Source organism: Sturnus vulgaris, chromosome 5 (genome assembly GCF_052056855.1).
Source record: "Sturnus vulgaris isolate bStuVul1 chromosome 5, bStuVul1.hap1, whole genome shotgun sequence".
Classification (NCBI taxonomy): domain Eukaryota; kingdom Metazoa; phylum Chordata; class Aves; order Passeriformes; family Sturnidae; genus Sturnus; species Sturnus vulgaris.
In genome coordinates this window covers 72,217,102-72,238,000 of record NC_142247.1, presented here as the reverse complement: position 1 = coordinate 72,238,000, position 20,899 = coordinate 72,217,102, and the positions used below count along the sequence as shown (strand labels likewise).

General features: G+C 48.7%; 1 protein-coding gene across 4 annotated transcripts in view; it reads left to right on the top strand.

Annotated features, from left to right (window-relative positions):
* The window catches only part of PLXNA4 (plexin A4), a 429,648-nt gene that overhangs the window by 318,214 nt on the left and 90,535 nt on the right, over positions 1–20,899 (top strand). For all 4 annotated transcript variants that reach the window (XM_088165989.1, XM_088165988.1, XM_014882536.2 and 1 more), the window contains exons 7-9: positions 1,943–2,096; positions 4,538–4,637; positions 7,279–7,393. In XM_088165989.1, coding sequence (XP_088022115.1) covers positions 1,943–2,096; positions 4,538–4,637; positions 7,279–7,393 — 369 coding nt within the window. The remainder of the gene's footprint in view (positions 1–1,942; positions 2,097–4,537; positions 4,638–7,278; positions 7,394–20,899) is intronic.

The following is a 20,899-nucleotide window of genomic DNA, read 5'->3' as shown; positions in this document are numbered from 1 at the left end:
AGCTGCTGGGATCAGAATTTGCTATCAGCTGTTACCCAACAATCTGCACGGGCATTTTGATGGAACTCTCAGCCCGGTCCCAGCTAAACTGGTGACCCAGCTCATCCTGTCACCAGAGGCAAACCAGGAGGGGAGCAAACACAGGGTTGATGGTGTCCTTAGCAAATCTCTAGAATGCTAGAATCTTGAGTTCTAGCAAAGCCTCAGTGACAGTGAATTCTTACCCATGGAGGCAGAGCAGGTTTTTGTGTGGTCAGCCACACTTCTAAATTTTGGGCACTAACAGGGTCTTGGAAAATCTTTCCTGAGTCCATTTCAGCCCAGGGCTGCTGCTCTGGGCTCTCTGAGAAAAGCTGCTTGCTGGGGGAAGGCTCCATGCTTTCCATGCTGTCCCAGGAGTGTGGGATGTAGGATTTGTCTGCTCAGGGTGTGCACTGGCTCATGGGGTTTGTGGCCAAGCACTGGTCTGCCTACCAGTGTCATCTTCTGCATGGCACAGCTTCCCCCTGCATCTTCCATGCTAAGGAGGATGGATTCCCCTTCTCCACTGATAGCAGGAAGAATGGATTCAGCCCAAGTGATGAATCCATCCAAATAACCAAAGCTTTTTCCTGTTCCCTGAGATTAAAAAAAAAAAAATAATAATAATTAAAAAAATCACGTTTGCCATTCCCATGATGATCCTACTCTCACAAAGGCTTAGTGGCATCCAGGGCTAAGATCTGTCTGCTCAGCCTTTCTCCCTGATGGTCCTCAGTGTGGAGAAACAGCTCCAACCTTTCCCTAAAGGAGGAAAACACAGTGTGTGGGGGCACTGAGCGCTATGTCACCTTCTCATCCTGTCCTGCTTTGTCACCTGGACTGACCCCTGCTCTTTGTGCTGGTAGAAACAACACCTCAGCATGCACCTGTGTCTCCTTTCAGTGGCTGTCACCTCAGAGGGGGCCTCAGCCAGCTCAGGGAGGGGGCAAGTGTGGGGAGCATCTGCATTGGAGCCTGTGCCGAGTGCTTGGCTCCCGTGTTCAGTCACAAAACCACTAAATTTACACCAAATACCAGGTTCTAGGGGTCCCCTGGGGTGCCCCTCTGTGCTCAGGCATGACCTGGTGAGTCGAGCAGGACCCTCAGTGATGGAGAGCTGTGGGGCAGGACCTTTTTTTGGGAAGCTGGCAGCATGACTGTGCTCCTCCAAAGCACGGACATGGTGGAAACCAGCCCTGAGATTCCTTTCCCCATGACCATGAGCGATGCCAGAGGGTGTTGTGAACTCTAAAAACACTGGCAAATCCTCCTTCATGGCTTTATTTCCATATGGAACCCCAGGATAGCACGAGGAGCCAACAGGTTCTTCGTTGGGATGGGCAGGAGAGGTTTCTGTGCCTGTAGAGACAGGGCTGTTTTTTGTGGTGGACTGAAGGCTGTAACTAGACTCTCCTCACACAGGAACTTGGGGACAGAGTGCTCCCCCCTGCTGGTGCTGGCAGAGCAGCCCGTAGAGAGTTAGACTGGAGCGCTCCAGGTTCTCTGGAGTCTGCAGAGTGCCTCTTGTGAGTAGCAGTCACCTTCCTCAGAAACCCTGGGGGCCAGCACAGCCCTGGAACCCACGGCTGGCTCCAAAGACTCCCTGCCTAACCTGACACCTGCATGACAGACAGTGAGCACCCCCTGCCCTGCACTGACCCAGCCAGCCCTGGGACACGGTGCAGGTGTCCCTGCACAGCCACTGCCACCTGTGTCAGCACCAGCATCTCGTGTCCTCCCCTCCTCACTCATCCCTCTCCTGAGTCGCTGCTTTCTGCTGAAGGAGGATGCTCTCTCTAGCAAGAGGCTCTTTGTCCACCTCTCCAGTGTAATTCTCTCCTGCTGGCCCAGCTCTGCTGTTTGGCTGAGCGTTCTCTCTTTTTTTCTGCCTCTCCTTCTCTCCCTCCCTCTTTGCCTGCAGCTGGTCTTGGAGACCTACAACGTCCCTGAGCTGTCAGCTGGAGTCAACTGCACCTTCGAGGACCTCTCAGAGATGGATGGGCTGGTGGTGGGCAGCCAGATCCAGTGCATCTCTCCAGCTGCCAAGGAGGTGCCCCAGATCATCACAGAGAACGGTGAGCATCCCCACAGCTCCTCCACCTGCACCTCTCCCTCCCACCCTCACCCCACACCTGCACCCTCACAAAGCAGGATTTGGCTCCTGAGAGCCTGAGGAGAGGGCATGGAAAGCCCTGGGAGCAGGAGGGATGCTGGAGCAGCACGTCATGGCACGGGCTGTGTGCATGTGAGAGTTTCAGGAGCTGCAGCCCCAGCACCTGCACCGAGGTGCTCCTCTGTGTGACACGTGAGGTGTTTGCAGGCTGCCACCGAGTGGCTGTTGCCCGTATCCAGCAAAGACAAGGCATGGATCTGGGATATTCCCTCTCCTTTTTGGCCAGGCTGGTGTTACACACCAAGGGTACAGGCTCTCAACACATCCCATCCCGTGTAACAGACAGAAATTCCTGCAGAGCTGGACAATCCCGTCTGAAATTTCACGCTGCTCCTCCCAGATTTAAGTCTGTGTCTCAATTTCTGTCTCAATTCCTGGCCTTTACTGCATTCAGCTGTTCCAGGTTTGCTTCTGGCTCCTTTTCCCAAAGTGGTCCAGCACAGAAAAGTACCTTGTCTCCAAGGGTGCTTCCCCTATCCACAACTTCCTGCACTTCTTTCTGTCCCTTTTCTAACAAACTTTCTGGGAAATTTCAAGAACTCCTGTGACTCTTTACAGGGACTTACTATAAAAGCCTTGACCCTGCTATCACCCCCATGAGACAGAGAGGATGCTGCCAATTTCTGTCCTTGGCTTGCTGTGAAAATTTACTGTAAAATTTGCCTCTGGGGATCCTCAGACCACAGAAAATGAGGTGTTGCCATCATCTGTGCTCTCCCTGAGCTGCACACAGCTGCTGTGCTCTCCACTGCAGTCCCAAAAAAAGCTCCCAGGAAATTGTCACCACTTTCAAGTCCCACTGAGTTATCAGTCATGCTTGCTTGCCAAGACAGGTACCAGAAATTCTTTCCTGGGACATCTGTCCCAGGCCAGGTTGTCATCAACCAGCAAACAAAAATAGCAGTGAAAGGTGGAGACAGGACAGGAAGGAGAGATTTATCTGTTTTCAGGGCACCTGCAGCTTGTTTCAGCTTCAGAGCTGCTGCTCTGCACCTCTGCAAAGACCAAGCCCTCCCCAAAGTGCCAGAGGCTGGATTTGAACCACAGGATGTGTGACTATCACACCTGGGGCCATCCAATCCTCACATCCTGCTTTAAAATACATTCCAGACGCTGGCAGAGTTGTTAAATATGGCAGAGCAGATGGGCAGCAGAGCTGAGCACTGGCAGTGAGATGTGCTCAGTGAGGTGTGTGGGGTGTGTGTGCCCCAAATTAGGTGAGTGAGCACGAGGTGCTCATTGTGACCCATTGCCAAGTTTGCTTTGGCCTCATTGATTAATGAATCTTTCAGGTGAGGAGGGAAATAATAGAATTATAAAATGGTTTAGTTTGGAAGGGCCTGAAAGGTCATCTCATTCCAACCCCCTGCCATGGGTAGGGACACCTCCCACTGTCCCAGGGTGCTCCAAGCCCCATCCAGCCTGGCCTTGGACACTTCCAGGGATCCAGGGGCAGCCACAGCTTCTCTGGGCACCCTGTGCCAAAGCCTGCCCACCCTCACAGGGAACAATTTCCTCCTGATATCCCATCTAAATCTGCCCTCTTTCAGTTTAAGGACATTCCCCCTTGTCCCATCACTCTGTGTCCTTTTATAAATAGCAGGGAAAGAGCCAGCCAGGCAAATCTTGAATTAAACCTGGGTCACTTCCCCACCAAATTACTGCAATTGCTGTAATTGATTGCCCTCTCTGAATTGTGGGAAGGAGCAGCAGCTGACTGCCCAGCTTGGGAGCAGTGGGAAAAGGGGTGAGGAAAAAAGGAGGAGCTGAGGTGAAAAGGGGTCTGCTACAGAAATGGGTGGGTCCCTCTGGAAGGGCAATGGATTTCACATCTCTCACCCTGAGATGGGTTCTCTGCAGCCAGAGGCTGAGGGGAATGGAGCTTGGGGTGAGTGGGGTGAGTGAACATGGAAGGAATGTCCACATGCCCTTTTTTTCTGGGAACATTGAGTGAACCAGCAGCATGGAACAACTTTAAGGACAAAATTATATTTTAATGATCTCTGAATTCTAGATATCTGCACTCATTCTTTGAGCTTAACTTTCCTACTTGATGAATTCAGTCACTACATTTTTGAAATTAGACCTGTTGTCATCCACCAGCCCAGACTCTGCTCCCAGGCACAATAATTCCAGTGGTGAAGACATTCTCCATCACCCATAAGAGATGGAGCTGTAGAGAATGGGCTCTAGAGGGATTTTATAACACTTTTTACATCTCCTGAGCACAGCCCAGCCAAAGGGCTGTGGGACAGCTCCAGGTTCAGGCTGGTGGCCTGGCCAACAGGGCTTAAGTGGGCTAACAAAACACTCACACCCTGATGTGCCCTATTTCTCCCCCAGGTGACCATCACATTGTCCAGCTCCAGCTCAAGTCCAAGGAAACAGGGATGACCTTTGCCAGCACCAGCTTCGTCTTTTACAACTGCAGCGTCCACAACTCGTATGTTATTTCCTTTGGTACCAGTTTCTCGTGGCCATGTGTCCTTCAGGAAAATGTTAAATGTGGAGGTGACCAGGGGCTGGGGTCACTTGTGTGGTGCCCAGACTGGTGGGTCCCTCCTGAGATGAATCAGAGTGTGGGGATCACTTTTTTTTCCTTCAGGCAGAACATGAAATTAGGAGCAATTTGCCACATAATTGACTCAAAACGGAATTGTGCCCTCAGCACATCTTCCCTTATCTTCCTATTACTCATTCTTTTGTGGATTTTTGGCTCCTCACATGCACCTCCAACCCTTATCCATGCTGCCAGTCCCACCAGCAGCCTGCTCCAGATGGTTAACATAGCCTTGAACCCTCCAGTCTGGAAAAATACAGCTTATGGTTCCTGCAGGATATGCACTGAACCTTGACTCCTTCATGTTACCCATGATGTGAGCACCTTTCCTGCCTCACACCCCATTTCCCTGGGGTTTAGCTGCCACCCAGGGCTGCTCAGGAGCTGCCCCAGTGGAGCAGCCCCACAAATCCCTGGAGAAGATGCCCTTGCAGCAGGTTCATCCACCCTTGAGCAGTTCTGTCCCCACCACTGAGCCGTCAGAGGTGCCAAAAGCAGACAATTACTGCAGCTCAGCAATTCACAAGGAAAGGCAAATCCTATTTCCATGTTCCTGCTGCTTTGACAAACAGTGTCAGAAAGCAAGCGTTGGGGGGGAGGAGATCAGGAGAGATGGTGCTGTTAAATATTTATGGCATGTTTTGGTTTCTTACTTGACAAACTATAATACGTTATCCATTTTTAATTCGATGTATCAGAGCAAGCACTTGTTACCAATTTGAAGAATAAGTTGCTGAGAGTGGATTGGGGTTGAGCAAGATTTCACAGAGACATGGGAGAGGGTGTGTCTGCCTGTTGGGCTCACACAGGAGCTCTGGAGTTTTTCTCTCCTGCCCATTAAAAACCCGGTGGAATATAAGGACCAGGAAAATTCACTTCCCTGAAGTCTCCTCCAGGTATTGCAGCTGCATAGAATCATAAAATTGTCAAGGTTGGAAAAGCACTCTGAGATCTAAGGCCAGGTCAACCAGCACCACCACCATGGTCACCATTAAACCTTGTCCCCAAGTGCTTTTTAACACTTCCAGGGATGACGACTCCACCACTGCCCTGGGCAGTCTGTTCTAGTGCTTTACAACCCTTTCCATGAAAAAACTACCTAATATCCAACCTAAACCTCCCCTGGCACAGCTTGAGGCCATTTCCTCTCGTTTTGGCACTTGTCCCATGGGAGCAGAGCCCGACCACCCCTGGCTGTCCCCTCCTGTCAGGGAATTGTGCAGAGCCACAAGGTCCCTCCTGAGCCTCCTTTTCTCCAGGCTGAGCCCCTTTCCCAGCTCCCTCTGCTTTTCCTGGTTCTCCAGACCCATTCCCAGCTCTGTTCCCTTCCCTGGAAACTCTCCAGCCCCTCCAGATCTTTGCCATGAAGGTCTCCAGAGGGTGAATGTGCAGAGAGCTGGGTTTGGTTGCTGCTGAGCAGACATCATATTAAATTTGAAGGGAAGTGTGATGTAGGTCCAAGTGAGTGCTGTAACACAGCCAGGGGAGGTGTTTGCAGCTCTGACTCTGCACAGCCCCTGGGCCACAGGAGAGCAAAACCTTGTAAGATGGAGGGAGTGTCTCTTTCCTGCACCTAGAGTAGGTGATGCCCTAAATATGCCCTCTGCTTCCCAGGCACCTGCTGCAGTGGTCTTCACTTCCCTTCTGAGATGAAAAATATTAATATATTTGCAGGAACCTCATCACCCTGATCAGAACTCGCACCAATAAACCTGTGGGACACAGAGGGAGAAAATTCCCTGCTTCATCTTTGGTCTTCTGGCTTATGTACATCCCATTTTGTCTCTGGGCTCTGTGTCATGTGTAAGACTAACCAGATGGGATTGTTGGTGCCCAGGGCAGCCAAAACACAATAAATATTTATTATTCCTCTTGTTGCAGTGATATGAATGCAACCTAAATTATTTAATCATATGAGACATTTGAGATGCCAGTGACCACCAGCTCAAGCCAGAGCAAATCCAGCACCATCCTGCTGGTGCTGGGTCAGTGCAAAGCCTGTGTCCTCCTGCAAAAGCAATGTTTTCCAGGCTGTGCTTCCCTCTAGGAAAGGCTGTCAGTGATGCCTTGGACTGGCTACCTAAAAGAGAAACTAGAGAATAAAGTAGGTATTTATTAAATTAGTTATTAATTAAATAGATACACCCTGGGCAGTGCAAGAGCCCACAGAGGCTACACCCAATGTGGATGGTGGTCACGAGTTTTTTTGGCAGATATAAATTTGTTCTATTTGCATATCAGGGGTTAATTGTCCAATTACACCTTCAGGTAATGAAGTCACATTCCCCCAGTTTGCTCCTCCCAGTTCACTTTTGTTTCTACTTTTGGGGCCTGAGGCTGTGAGGTGTCCTTGGCTCTCAGTCCTGGAAGGATTGTTCTGTCTGACCAGACTGTGAAGGGAGCTCACTGACACCCTGTAGAGAGTTCAGTAATGCACTACAGGACCTGAAAAATACAAAAGCTAAATCTGAAGGCATCCCGAGGACCCAGCTGGCCGAGTGACTGCCCTGTGTCTCTGTTGCAGGTGCCTGTCGTGCGTGGAGAGCCCTTATCGCTGTCACTGGTGCAAGTACCGCCACGTCTGCACCCACGACCCCAGCTCCTGCTCCTTCCAGGAGGGACGAGTCAAGATGCCTGAGGTAGGCAGGGCCACAGGGGATGTGCCACACGTCTGGGATGCTCAGGGCTGATGTCACCTTGTCAGCCCAGAAAGCCTTCTCCACCTCCAGTCCCACCCTTTCCCTCCTCTGCTCGCCCTCCCCTCTCCCTCTGCAGGGATCTCCTCTCCCCTCTGCTCTGCCAGACCCTCAGGGAACTGCTGCCTCCGTCCTGCACACCACAGGCAGTGTGTGACCCTGGAAACTCATCACAAACTCCTGGCACCAAAGGTCTGGGAGGGATGGCAAACACTGCTCGTGCATCTCCTCCAGGAGAGAAGGACGTTACCTACCCCAGGCTGCCGAGACCTGGGGAGGATTTAGGGCTTTGGCCATGGGGTCAGTAGATTCCAGCTGTGTTTGGGACACCTTTGGGGCTTTGTGGGTTTGGTGCCTAATGGCAAATGCATCCAACTGCCCCCAGATTGCCACTGACTGAGCTGAACTGGAGCTTGGGTCTTAACACAGAGCTGCAAACGCTGCCTGGCTGGTGTTGTAACCAAGGAGCTCTTGCAGGCAAGTGGAGCTCGGGAGAATACAAATAGGAAACCACTTAATTCCTTCCTGGTCCCACATGTGGTGTCTTTATACTCCTGTGACATCGCCATTCCCTCCCACCCCTTCTGTAAATGCTGGTTGAGCTGTCACATTTGTGCTGGTTCAGATGTCCTGACCTGCTCTGGCACCAGGAAAAGCCATAAATACTCATGAATTCTCCATCTACCAGGATTCAGGATTTTCTGTGTAACTACTGGAAAATGTTCTGAGGAGTTAGAGGGTTTGATGCCCTGATCTTGGTGGTGAAGGGGTGAGGAAAGCCCAGGGTTATCCCAACTAGAAAGGTTCTCCTCCCTGCCATGGAGCCTTGTCACACTTTGGCCAGCCCTGCTGGCCACAGGTTACTGTCCCATCCACTCCAGGCACTGTGGGAACCTCATTTTCTGTCTGAGTGGGATCTTCTGGGACACTGTCTCAGTTTTCCAGCATGCAATGTCACCACCACCATCCCTGCTCTCTTCTGGTGTGCCTCTTGTACCAAAGACAGGACTCATCTTCCCAGCTCCTCCTCTCCTCTCCTCTCCTCTCCTCTCCTCTCCTCTCCTCTCCTCTCCTCTCCTCTCCTCTCCTCTCCTCTCCTCTCCTCTCCTCTCCTCTCCTCTCCTCTCCTCTCCTCTCCTCTCCTCTCCTCTCCTCTCCTCTCCTCTCCTCTCCTCTCCTCTCCTCTCCTCTCCTCTCCTCTCCTCTCCTCTCCTCTCCTCTCCTCTCCTCTCCTCTCCTCTCCTCTCCTCTCCTCTCCTCTCCTCTCCTCTCCTCTCCTCTCCTCTCCTCTCCTCTCCTCTCCTCTCCTCTCCTCTCCTCTCCTCTCCTCTCCTCTCCTCTCCTCTCCTCTCCTCTCCTCTCCTCTCCCCACACAAACCTCAGTGGATCTCCTGGTCCATCAGAAAGGAGATGATGAGCTTTGTCCCGATTTCTTAGGGAGGGACAGGGGATGGCAGAGCCACTGCTCTTTATCTTCTCCAAGGTGTTGCTCTGCAGAACTGAGGAGGAGGCAGGAATTCATCAAATTCCGCCTGTTTTTAGCTTTATCACCTCCCTTCTAGTTCTGTTTCTGAAAGATGTCCTCTTCAGCAGACAGCTCCATTCTGGGGGGCTTTGTTTGTCAGTAGAGTTTGCTTTTCCTCTCTTCCACCCCCTTTAACAGAAAATTCCTGCTAAGCTTTGTGTACTCCCTTTCTGATCTCGTAAAAGTGAGATTTTCATGGCAGCAGGAAGAGGCACAAACCTGACCAGGGAAAACCACAATTGATCTACAAGGCAATGGCAGCATCATGCAACACATGGATGTTACACTGGTCATTGGTAATGGGAGCTGCAGCATTTTTTGTCTTCTCTGGGCACAAATGGGATCTCATTCCCCTGGGATACAACATTTGGAATAATCTGCTAAGCTCAGGAGCTGGTTTTGCTCCACAGAGGAAGGGATGGGATGACAAAATCTACAAGGATAAAGGCCTTGCAACCCCCAAAACTTTCAGAGCTTGCTTTGTGCCTGGCAGTGTGAGAAATGCCCTGCAGCTTCAGGGTCCTTCTCATTCCCTGTGTGTGTTTGTGGCTCTCAAGGACTGGGGGAGGATGGCATCACAAGTGCACTCTGACAAACAGATTTACAATCACTCTGTGGCCAGAAAGGTTTTTGGGTTTTATTTTTTTTTTTATTTTGTCAAATGGCACTTTGAACAAATGTCTATCTCCCACGCTTCTCTTGAAAAACCATCTTCTCACCGACTCACTGCTCTCACCCAAACTTCCACTGCCTATTTTTTACTGTCACCTGTAATTCTATCGTTTTCTGTCCTGTGCACTTGCCTATTTGTTGAGTGAGTTCTCTGAACTATAGTAACCATTCAGTACCTTAAAGAAGCCAAGCCTGGCTCCTCATTGCCAAGCCAGACCTTCACCTGGCTCCTGGTGATGCAACGTGACCCAGGACTGTTCTCACCTTCAGCAGACCTCAAAGTGCACCCTCACCTTGAGGGGCTCTATTTTCACTGGCCTCTCATATCCATTCTCCTTTCAATCCTTTCCTCTGCCTGCATTTGGAGCCCTGGAGGATGAGGAGAGGAGAGGCTTGGCCACCAGCCAGGCATGAGTACCTGCTAAGCTGGGAAATCTTGAGGAGATGCTGATGGGAAGCATGGGGTGGTTGGACCATCCCATCTGCTGTCTCTCCGTGAGTTTGCTGAGCAGATTAACCCAGGCATCTTCCCAAAACAAATTTAGGTGTTACTCTGTCACAGGGACCTGTGCCAGAAACTCCTTCCCTCTGGAGTCATCAGTGCTGGCACACCAAGCCTTCACCCTCTCCCTCACTGTGGCCTTCACCTTCTCTTGCTGTGCCCACCCTCAGGAGATTTTTTTTCTCTGTTTTCTTCTACAGCATATTGCCATCCTGTGGGAAGAGGCTTCTCACTCTCCAGATGGCCTGGGCTGCAAAGGGGCTCATTTGGGCTGGCACCCCTCACCCCTGGGCTAGTCTGGAGTGCTCTGAAGGGAGGCTTGTGCCCCTGTGTCCTCCTGGCTCCAGCATTTCCTTAGGATGCCTCACAAGTGTCTGGGCTCCCACAGGCTCAATCTTTTATTTAGGCCTTATTCATGTTCTCTGAGAGGATCTTGGGGTTTTTGCTTGTATTTCCCTGTAGTGTGAGTTGCTGATTAGAGCAGGATGCTGGATGGATGTGAGACTGATCCAGAGGGACTGCAGAAAGGCTTTGGCTGTGACCCACATTGTCCAGAAAATGCTGTTACCTGCCATCCAGGGGCAGCCTTTAAACTGGATATCCTCGTGACTAGCTGGGAATTCTTGGCTGGAATTTGCCATTCCCAGCCCCAGGCTGTGGCAAAACAACCAGAGATGGAGAAAGGACAGAAAATGCCTAAAATGCCTGTTCCCTCCCCATCAGCTCTGAGACTTTCTTACCTGCCACTTGTCAGGTGGATCAGTTCTGTCTGTAACAGATCTGGATCAGCCACTCTGGGAGCCTTGGGAAAGCCCATGTTTGCTCCAGGGAAGAGCTCCAGCTTAGTCATAAAGCAAGAGTATTTATGATTATGGCACTGATCTTAATCACAGAGGGTTCATGATGTCCCCGGATGATTTGTAGAAGAAATACTTCACCTTGGCGTGTAATTTCCCTTTACAGCAGGTTTTTGAAAGCCAGGCCCACTCACTTGAAATGTGCTGAGTGACTTCTTGCTTTAGAAAGGGGAGCTGATATTATTGTTACTGAGGCAGGAAGGGAAAGCACGAGGGGAAAAAAGACATTTTAATACTGGAGTGGATTGTTGTTGCTGCTGTTGTTGTTTCTCCCAAATTCATCTCAGAGATTGAAGGGAGTGCACTTTTTGGGTCATCCTGTCTCTGCTTTTGACATCTGCTGCTGGCCAGAGTTGAAGTTAGAGTGCAGGCTCAGAGTCTGAGCACAAACCATTGCACTGCAGATTCCCACTCTGAAATCAGCCCTTACCTGACACAATTCCCAAGCAGGAGAGCTCAGCCACTTCCTTCTGTAAATGGGCAAGACAGTCAACAAGAGCTGGGGGGAAACTGAGGTGTAAAATAATGGATCTGAGGGTCTCCAGTCTGACAGGGGCTGTAGAAACAACACCTGTCTCCTGATATCAATTAACAAGTGCTGATTGCCTCATCTGTCTTGTCTCCATTCAGACCTGCTCTGATCCAGGGAGTAGTTTTCATGTCAATGTTTCTGTACAAGGATGGGATGCTGGGATAGCCTGCTTGAGTTGATGGGATAAAGGAATGAATCTTTTATTTCTGCCTTTTTCTCTAAGATGAACATTATCTTGTTCCAGGCCTTGCAAAGATTTTAGCTTTGTGTAGGGGAAAAATGGCACAAGCCAAAAGCAAGCCTAGATAACAAATCTGTTATTCACCAGGTTTAACAGATACATAATCATTTAATTACCTTGAAGGAGGTTTTCATCTTTCCCTGCTCAGCCAACATGTGCATGCGTGTGTTTTTCTTCCTCCCCCAAACAAGCCTTTCATTAAAAGGATTTTCATCTGCTGCCTAAAAAGGGAAGAGAAGAAAAGATCTCACACTGAGGTGTTTTATGTCGAGTTGTACGTGCTAATGACAGCAAAGCCCACATAAAAGGAACAACTGCTTCAAATATTCATTTGTCAGGAGTGATGGGGAGCCCTGTGAGCTGTTTGCTGGCGAGCAGCTGCTGAGGAGCAGAGCAGGGCTTTGCTCCTGCCTTGTGCCAAACCAAGAGCTGTCCTGGTGGCCTCCATCACCAGTGCACTGATTTAGCTCTGCCTGGCTGCTGGTCCTTCTTGGGAAGGTGTTTGTTGGAAATGGGGTGGAAGGAAGGGGAGAAAAAGAAACTGGAGGGTGACAATGTCTGAACTGACAGGCATCTAGGAGGCATTTGGATAATGTCCTTAATATCAGGCTTTACATTTTTGTTAGTCCTGAAGTGGTCAGGAAGTTGGGAAAGATGGTGGCTGTAGGTCCCTTTGAACTGAAAATACAATATTTTATTCTATTCTGCTCTACTAAGTCCCTTTGAACTGAAAACTATTCTATTCTATTCTATTCTATTCTATTCTATTCTATTCTATTCTATTCTATTCTATTCTATTCCATTCCATTCCATTCCATTCCATTCCAATTTATTTGTTTCATGTCCATGTCTCCTCATCATGGGATTTGTACTAAACTCAGCAATGCCTTCCCCATCCTGCTGCTCCCTCTCAGACTGGGAGAGGACTTTGCCTCAAGGTCTCCAAAACCCAGACAGTTTTCCAGGCCCTCCAAATGTCCTGTTTTATCCTCTTTTCAAGGTGCAGAAGGAAGTCACAGCGCCCACCTGCTCCCAAAATACACCCCAGTGAACTGGGTGGCTGCACTGGGGAGGGGACCTGCTGGGCCAAGGGCCAACTCCTCCCTCCCTTGCATCAAAAACCCTTCTGCTGATGCATCTTCAGCTGTTGCTGTGGCAACTGCTCAGTTTTCATCCCTCTCCTCTTTCCAGCTTCACTTAACTCATCCAGAGAGGCGACTGCTGGAAGCCTCAGCATGGAGAAAGGAGAAAACCCATCCCTGCTCAAATGAATGCACCTCTCCTTTCTCAGGGGCTGCAATGACAGCTCCAGCGAGGCCAATCCCAGAGCTCCAAGCCCTTTTCTGGCTTGTCAATTATCCCTACATTTATCCTGGCACATGTCTATCATTAAGGGGAGGGTGTGAGGTGGAGTTTCTATAGTAACTGCAGGCAGTTTGCTGGGCAAGGCAGGGGCACAGGCAGCCACCCCATGCAGGTAGGATCTGCAGGCATTTTGTGGCACCTGCAGCACAGGGGGTTGGTGTTTAGCATCTATTTCACTCTCAGCAGGGTTTCCAAGCACGTGTGATGGAGTTCAGTCTGCTCTGCATCGTGTCCAGGGAAGGCAGGGGTGATCCAGGAGGAGGCTGCAGCTGATGGTTTGGATCCAGCTGTGCCCTGGGACTCCTGGGGGTTTGGCATTTCAGGCTGTGGCATTCCAGCCCCCATCCATCATTACAGCACTTTCCCAGAAAAGGAGATGTGTCCTGTAGTGGGTACATCCTCTTCAGAGGGGGTGCTTCAGATAATGAGGAGAGGAAATTAAACACAGAAATTGGAGGCTGGACAAAAAGCTCCCCTTTGTTCAGGGAGTCTTGTTAGAGCATGAAAATGCTGCTCAGAGCCAGTGTCAGAGCCACAGGTTTGATTTCAGCAGATGAGAGTTGTATTTCTGACTCTGAGTTGGCTTGGACATGCTCACCTTTCCATGCCCCTGATTCCCTCACAAATTCTGATTTGGGTAAGCACTTCCAGTTAATAGGTGCTTGTACCATCCTTAGCTCCTGGAGCTGTGATCTCACAGTGAGGGCTGCTCATAAGAAGCCTTTGAGCACCTACAAACAAATGAGGTCATTTGCTGTTGTTTGCCAGTCACAGTGACTTGCACTGAGGTGAAGAAGAAGAAAAGTGTGAAGCAGCTTCTTCTGTTATTTTTTGGGTATCTTTTTGCCATCTCTGAGCCCTTCTGCCCTGCAGTCATGCAGCTGGCAGGGGAAAAGGCTGCTAACTTGTTCCATTTCTGAAAAAACTTTCAGCAGGGTTTCAGAGATTTATTAATTAATAGAATCATAGATTGGTTTGGGTTGGAAAGGACCTTAAAGATAATTTTGTTCTAACCCCCTGCCATGGGCAGGGACACCTTCCACTATCCCAGGCTGCTCCAAGCCCTGTCCAGCCTGGAGAATTCCAGGGATGTGGCAGCTACAGCTTCTCTGGAGAACTTGTGCCAGGGCCTCACCACCCACAGAATAAATATTTTTTTCTTAATATCTAATATCTTGTCTATCTAATATCTAATCTATTTCTGATAATTACCATGGTGGGTCTTCACAAAATCTATCCCAGTTTACAACAGCTCCATCCTTTCTCTCCTTGTTGAGACCTCCACCCAAACCACCTCAGGAACTGAGAAATGATAGGAAAAAGCTCTTCTGAGAGCAGTGCATCCTACCTTAATGCACATCTTGTTTTCTTAGAGCTCAGCCTCACCTTGTGAGTGACTAATCAAGGACCTGCTCATATGATTTCGAGGAGCAACTCAGGGAGCTTGGTTGGAATGAGAGATACAAGAAACATCTGATGCTCAGTACTGTGTCCCTGCTGTTTTTCATAACAGTTGGGCTGCTCATCTTTGTCATGCAGGATTATCTATCCCACAGGACACAGTGATCTCAGAATGCAGCAGGGTAATGTTCATCTGTCCCCGCCAACACAGCATCCTTGAAAAAACACCGGGAAGAGCTTATGTTGTTTTGAAAGCCCAGCTCAGTGCAGTGCTATTGTAATGCCTCAAGTGGCTACAGGGTTTTCTGGCTCTCTGGATATTTGTCAGGACTGCTGGGATCCCTGTGGCACCCCGCAGTCTGAGGGAGGAAGGACAATTCCCCATTCACACAGTCCAGGGTGATGTCTCGGCTTGGAAGCTGAAAGAATTTGCTTTTCTCTATTGTAGCATCAGCTGCATTCACTGCTTTGGGGCCAAGCAGAAACGTTCTCAGGATGTTGAGGCTGCAGACAAGAGGTGAGGCTGGAATGTGTGTCCTGCCTTCCTTGGAGCACCTCCAGGAGCCCACACCCTCCTTCCCTGCCTGCTCTTTGAGCATGAGTCCATTTGCTTTGGCTTGGGTGTTATCTCATGCTGCTGTGGATCTCGGGGAGGAAGAGGATGATAAGAGCTGGGATATCGTGGTCCTGACCTTCCCACTGTGGAAACCAAACTACGATGACTCCCTGGGCTCCTGTCCTGGTTTCTAAAGGAAATGGGTTTGCTGTGACCTCTGTGCAACCTCCAGCCCATCTGTTCCTCTTTCTCCTCCGTTCACTTCCAAACTCCCACTGACCATTCTTGGCCTCGTTGGGATGAAGTCTGGAGCTCTCAAAGTTCCACGGAGTCTGGAGTTCTCAGGTTCCTACTGACTCTGTAAAAATGCACAGCTTTAGAGGAGAAATGGACTTTCAGTCCTCTTAGGAAGAAAGTGCTACAGCTTGGGCTCAAGTCTCATCAGACCCCAGAAATCTCCATGGGAGAGTGCTGTCATGGGAATGCCTCCCACTTTTGAGCAATTTTTGGTTGGATAACATCCCTTATGGGTGCCAAACCCATTTCTTGGCACTGGTTAATAATGAATTTCGTTGAGGAGTGACAGGTCAATGTCATTATCACAGAATCAGAATGATTTGGGTTGGAAGGGACCTTAAAAATAATCTAATTCCAGTCCTTGTGCCATGGGCAGGAACATACCTGGAAGTTCTTGTGAACTTCTGATAGAACTCCTGATAGAAGGACAGAAGGCTGGCTGGGAAGGGTGCAGATTTATACAGGCATAATTAGAGAAGGAATTAATTACTGTTTTATGAGCTGCCTGTGCTCTGCTCCATGCCTTCAACAGCTTTGCACAATCCAGTGTTCCTGTGTGAGCTGTTTGGAAGAGCTCTCTTGCTTAACCAGGATTTTCCTTTAACAAAAGACAGCTTGCCCAAGTAAATACATGGTTTTCTTGCCTCTTGCACACACAGCACCTTCCTCAATGCACATATTCATATTATTTATGATTTCCAAGCCCAGGAAGCATCAGGACTGAGGCTGCTCACATGTCCCCAGTAGCCTCTTTCCAGTGAGCAGATGGACCTCATGACAAAACCATCGACTATTTTTGTCACTAGTCCACTCCCCTAATCCAGTGACCAGAAGGCTCCTGCTCTCTGGATCATTACTTCTCCTTCTGAGAGTGTGTCAAAGCAGCAAAGGGCTGAAGGAAAGCTAATGTTGTGTCTCTATTTAAAAAGGATAAATGTGGTGCTTGGATAATTATGGCAGCCTGACCTTGATCCCCGTGAAATAATGGACCAGCTAAGAAAGACTCTATTAATAAAGAATTAAAGGAGGGTAAAATCATTAATGTTCATCAGCAGTGATGTGTGGACTGACTTCAGAGGCAGAGCAGTCCTGGGTTAGGATCAAGCTCTGAACAGACCTGGGTCATTTCCCAGCACTGCCTGGGTGGGAATCACTTTGCTCCCAATCACCAGGAGTGGGCAGTGAGCCATGGCAGGGGAGGTTGGTTATCTTCATTTCAATCCTGCTTTGGAGCAGCCACTCTCTGTGATCAGCATCACTCATCACTCCCCAGCCTTCACAACACCCAGGCCAAGGATCCAGGGCAGCTGAGCTGATGATCTGCTGTCCATCAGTGAGGAGGCTCTGCAAGAGTCTCACAGAGAAATTTTGGGTCTCCCTTCTCTGGAAGTGTTCAAGGCCAGGTTGAAGCACCTTGGGATACTGGAAGGTGTCCCTGCCCATGGCAGGGGGTAGAACTGGATGATCATTAATGTCCCTTCCAACCCATCCCATTTTATGATCTGCTGGTGTCCCTCCAGCTGTGGAATCTGTGCCCTGATCTGTGCAAGCCACCCCTGAAATGTGCAGCTGCCAGAGGGCACAGAGCTAAAACAGGGCCACATCTTTTCCTTAGCCTGGCCACCAGCCTCCAGGCCAGCCACCTTCTGCAGGCACCAGAGCCTGCAATGCCTACAGAAGAGAGCTGGAATTTGCTCCTGAGTGCGTGGAAGACTCTTAACTAGAAAGGAACCACCAGAAGTGACAGAGATGCAAGGACTCAATTATTCCTTTGTTGTCTCTGCAGATGTTTACACTTCCCATAAATCCTGTTGCTTTCTCTTCATCAGCTGCCTTTAAAGTTCGGAGCATTTTCCTCATGTATTATTACTTTTGCTGTGCCAATAAATAAGCACACCATCAATCAAACTAACAACACTGTAAACTTAGGAAGTGCAGATAAAATATATGGTGCATTAAAAAATTCTTTGACCGGGTGAGCTTTTTTCGGAGCTGGTTTGATTGCTGCTGGTGCCGATGTAAATTTGGGGGAAGTATATCCAGAAATTTATGGAGCTTGGATTCCTGCCTACAAGGCATTGACCTGATTCCACTTTATAACATAATAACGTTCCCCAGCGCTGTTTGTGTAAATTTTAAATATAATTTTTACGACGCTAAGAATTAGTGGTATAATAATGTAAACACAGCGTGGACTGTAACTCACCCCTTCTCCTCCTGCACTGGGGATGGAGAGCTCCTTGCTGCTTCCTTCTCCAGATTATCCAGGATCTGGGAAGCTGTGCAGGAGTTTAAAAGGATCCAGGTAGGCAGCCCTGGAGCCCTGGGTTTGCAGCAGTGCAGGGTGGTGACCCCGTGTGACTGTGCAGAGGTGTGAGAGACAACTTCAGGAAACAAATTCCAGGCACTCCCTGCTGCCTCTCATTTATAAAATTGCTTTTTTTCTGTATTTTATCCAGGTGAAATTTGATTTCTCCAAAGTCAATGAAAGGTTAGGGGGTTTTTGTCTCTCTTTTGCGTGTTTTCCCTCTCCTTTTTCTCTTTCCTTGGTCTGTTTTTTTGTGTGTGTTCTTTTTTTTTTTTTTTTTTTAATCTAGTTCAATTTATAGAGCATCCAGATGCTGTGGTCTAGATATCTTTATAAAAACCCAATCCCTGCCTCTCAACTCTTACCCTCTTGACTTGATTACAGCAGAGTGGGCGGGTGACAAAGCCAGAGGGAGCACAGAGAAAACAGAACATTGCAGCTCGGCAGAGCAGATGAACAAAAGATGTATTTATTTACGTAATATCTGAGTAAATAACATTCTGGGTTTCATTTCTTATGGGGTCCCAAAGGGTCTGAGTGAGTCAATCTTGGTCACTTGGATTCACTGTATGGTCTTTTATGTTTTTCGGGCAAAATGCCTTGGATAAGGCACAAAGATGGTTGCTGGATGAGGGATATTGAAAGGAAAGTCTTTAAAACAACCCTGTAAATTGTGGATAATGAAATGGATTTTAATGGTAGAAGAAAAGAGGAACTGGATGCTTTGGGTAATGAAGGAATTAGTGCTGGAATGAAGAAATAAAGGACCAATGAAGGAATTAGTGGTCTATCCCTGAATGGAGGTGACTCCTACTCTTGTGGGAAAGGAAGGGGGAAAATCCATTGCCAAGGGTTGAGTTAATCTGACCAGTGGTGCCCCCAGTGCCCTCAGCATCAGGTGAGCTTTAGTTTCCTTCTGTAGAAAGTGGAGATCCAGCCAATGCTACCAGGGATGGTGAGGGAGGAGTAGGAAGGAAAAGCTGGGAAGGTTCCCTCCCCTGAATGCTCAGGTTGACAGGAGATGCACAAATGGAGATGAGTGAACCAGTAGAAGGTGGAGGTTGTTGGTAGGTGGGGGGTTCATTGCATTAAACCTTCATGGATGTGTTCCCTGTTCCCTGATATCCAAGGTAGATAAAATTCCTTCTCTACTGGAAACTAGAAAACACTTTGATGAGCCTTTGGATCATAATCCTGGCCAAAAACAGCCACAGAGAGTGAAACTGTGCAAAATAAGGTTGGAAGAAAACCTGTGCAGTATCACAAGGCTGTGAAACATCCTGACATGCCTTTTCCTAGGAGAGGAACTGGGGATATTTGGTCATCTCCAGCTTATACTGGGAAACAGCACAGCGAAACTGTGACTCTGGATGTATGAAGCACCATAAAAAAAGCAAACTAATTATTTCAGGGCTAAGACCACACGGCCTCAGAGAGGCCTCCTCGTTGTCTTTAGCAGCATCCTCACGATGGCTCTCACTGGAGACTGGCCCAGGCTCAGCTCTGATGAAGCCCATAACACACATGTGAGAGAAAAGGTCCTCATATTTCTGAGGCTTTATTATTTCTGCAAGCTACAACAAAACACATTTGCAGGCGCTCTATGAGGAGTTATAAATAAAGAAAATTAAACTACCATCGACCCAATGAGTACAGCCCATTTCGTGCAGCGTTCTCACTGCAAAAGCTCTCTGACTTGGTAATTGGCAAAATTTTGGTGATGTGAGGTGTGCATCGCTGCTGATACCAGTAATTGGCAAGGGTGGAGGATATTATTTTAAATGGAATGACTCATTTGAAAGCATTCAAGGACTAGAATGAAGCTACACACACAAAATGAATCAACAATGATTCTCTGGATTGGGAACCAGCTCCCCTTAGAGTCAGGCAAAAGATTTAATTTATTATATATCAAAGGCAAAGAGAGATGGGATTGTGCCTGTCCTTGTTGCAGCTGTTGGTAGTCTACAATTTTATTTCCCCTACATCCTGTGAAACTCTATTTTTCCAACCCAGGCAATGTCCACAGCAAAGGAGAAGTGTGAAGAGAAAGTGCCTCCACTGTAAAATGTCCAAAATAACTTTTTTACAGAGCCTTCTGCTTGGGTCTGCTCTGATCAGCTTGATGTTTTCCCCTCAAAAGTACAAACCTGGCCAGGCACCCAAAGCTTGACACAGGCTGCAAAATGAGTTCTGTGTTTGAATCTGAACCCAGAGCCTGGTCCAAGCTCTGAGGTTTTATGCAGCACATCACCCAATGAAATTGCCTTTTCCCCTCCCCTTTTCAATTAGAAAGAACATTAGGTCAATCAGATAAAGCCACATTGGGAGGATTTCCTCTTTATGGCGCTTGCCTCTTCAATTATCTATAATGAACTTCCTCACAGCACTGCGAAGCTTTTTATATGCAAACGAACCCTGTTTTGGGGCTGCCTCAATCAGGGCTCGTTAATGAACTTGAAACAAGTGTTATCGGGAAGGTTACAGCACCAGTGGTGGAGGGGGACGGGATAAAGCCTCACAAGAAAGACCAGGCTGAAGAGCTGGGATTGGCCTGCAGGTAACAGAGTGGACTATCTGCAGCCTCCATCCCTCAGCCCCCATCAGAGGCTTTTCTCTGTGACACACATCAAGTGAAATGCCCACTCCTGGGAAACGGCTGCTCGGCAGCAGATAGGGCTTCCCCACCCTCCTGCCCCACTGATTCCCTCTGCCAGAGCATCTCCCTCTCCATTCCTGGAGCTGGGGAGAAAAAAAACGTGCAGAGGCTGCTGCCAATGTATTTTCTTGAGCCAGGAGAAAGAGAAGGAGCTGAGGCAGAGGCCCCAGGACATGTTGGGCAGGTGATGGGGAAGGGTCAGGGGTGTTGAAGCCATAAGGTCCCAAATGTGGTATCTGCTGGTGTGATCAGCACTGAAAACTCTTTAATATAGCCTAGACCACCTCCTTCTTCTGCCCTTTGGGGTTTTTATTGGTCTTAAATCAAACATAATTAGAGATTATGCCTCACTTTCTCGTGCTGAGTAGTGCAGGGTGCCCTAATGCTGGTGTGCCATGCTGTGGTAGAACCATTGAACCCAAGCTTGGGAAGAATTTCCAGATGGTTAAGCCTTGCTCTTTTATCAAGAAAAATGCTTTGGTGACACTTTTACCCAATGGGTTTCAGCATTAGAAGTTCCCTGGAGAGGTTTCA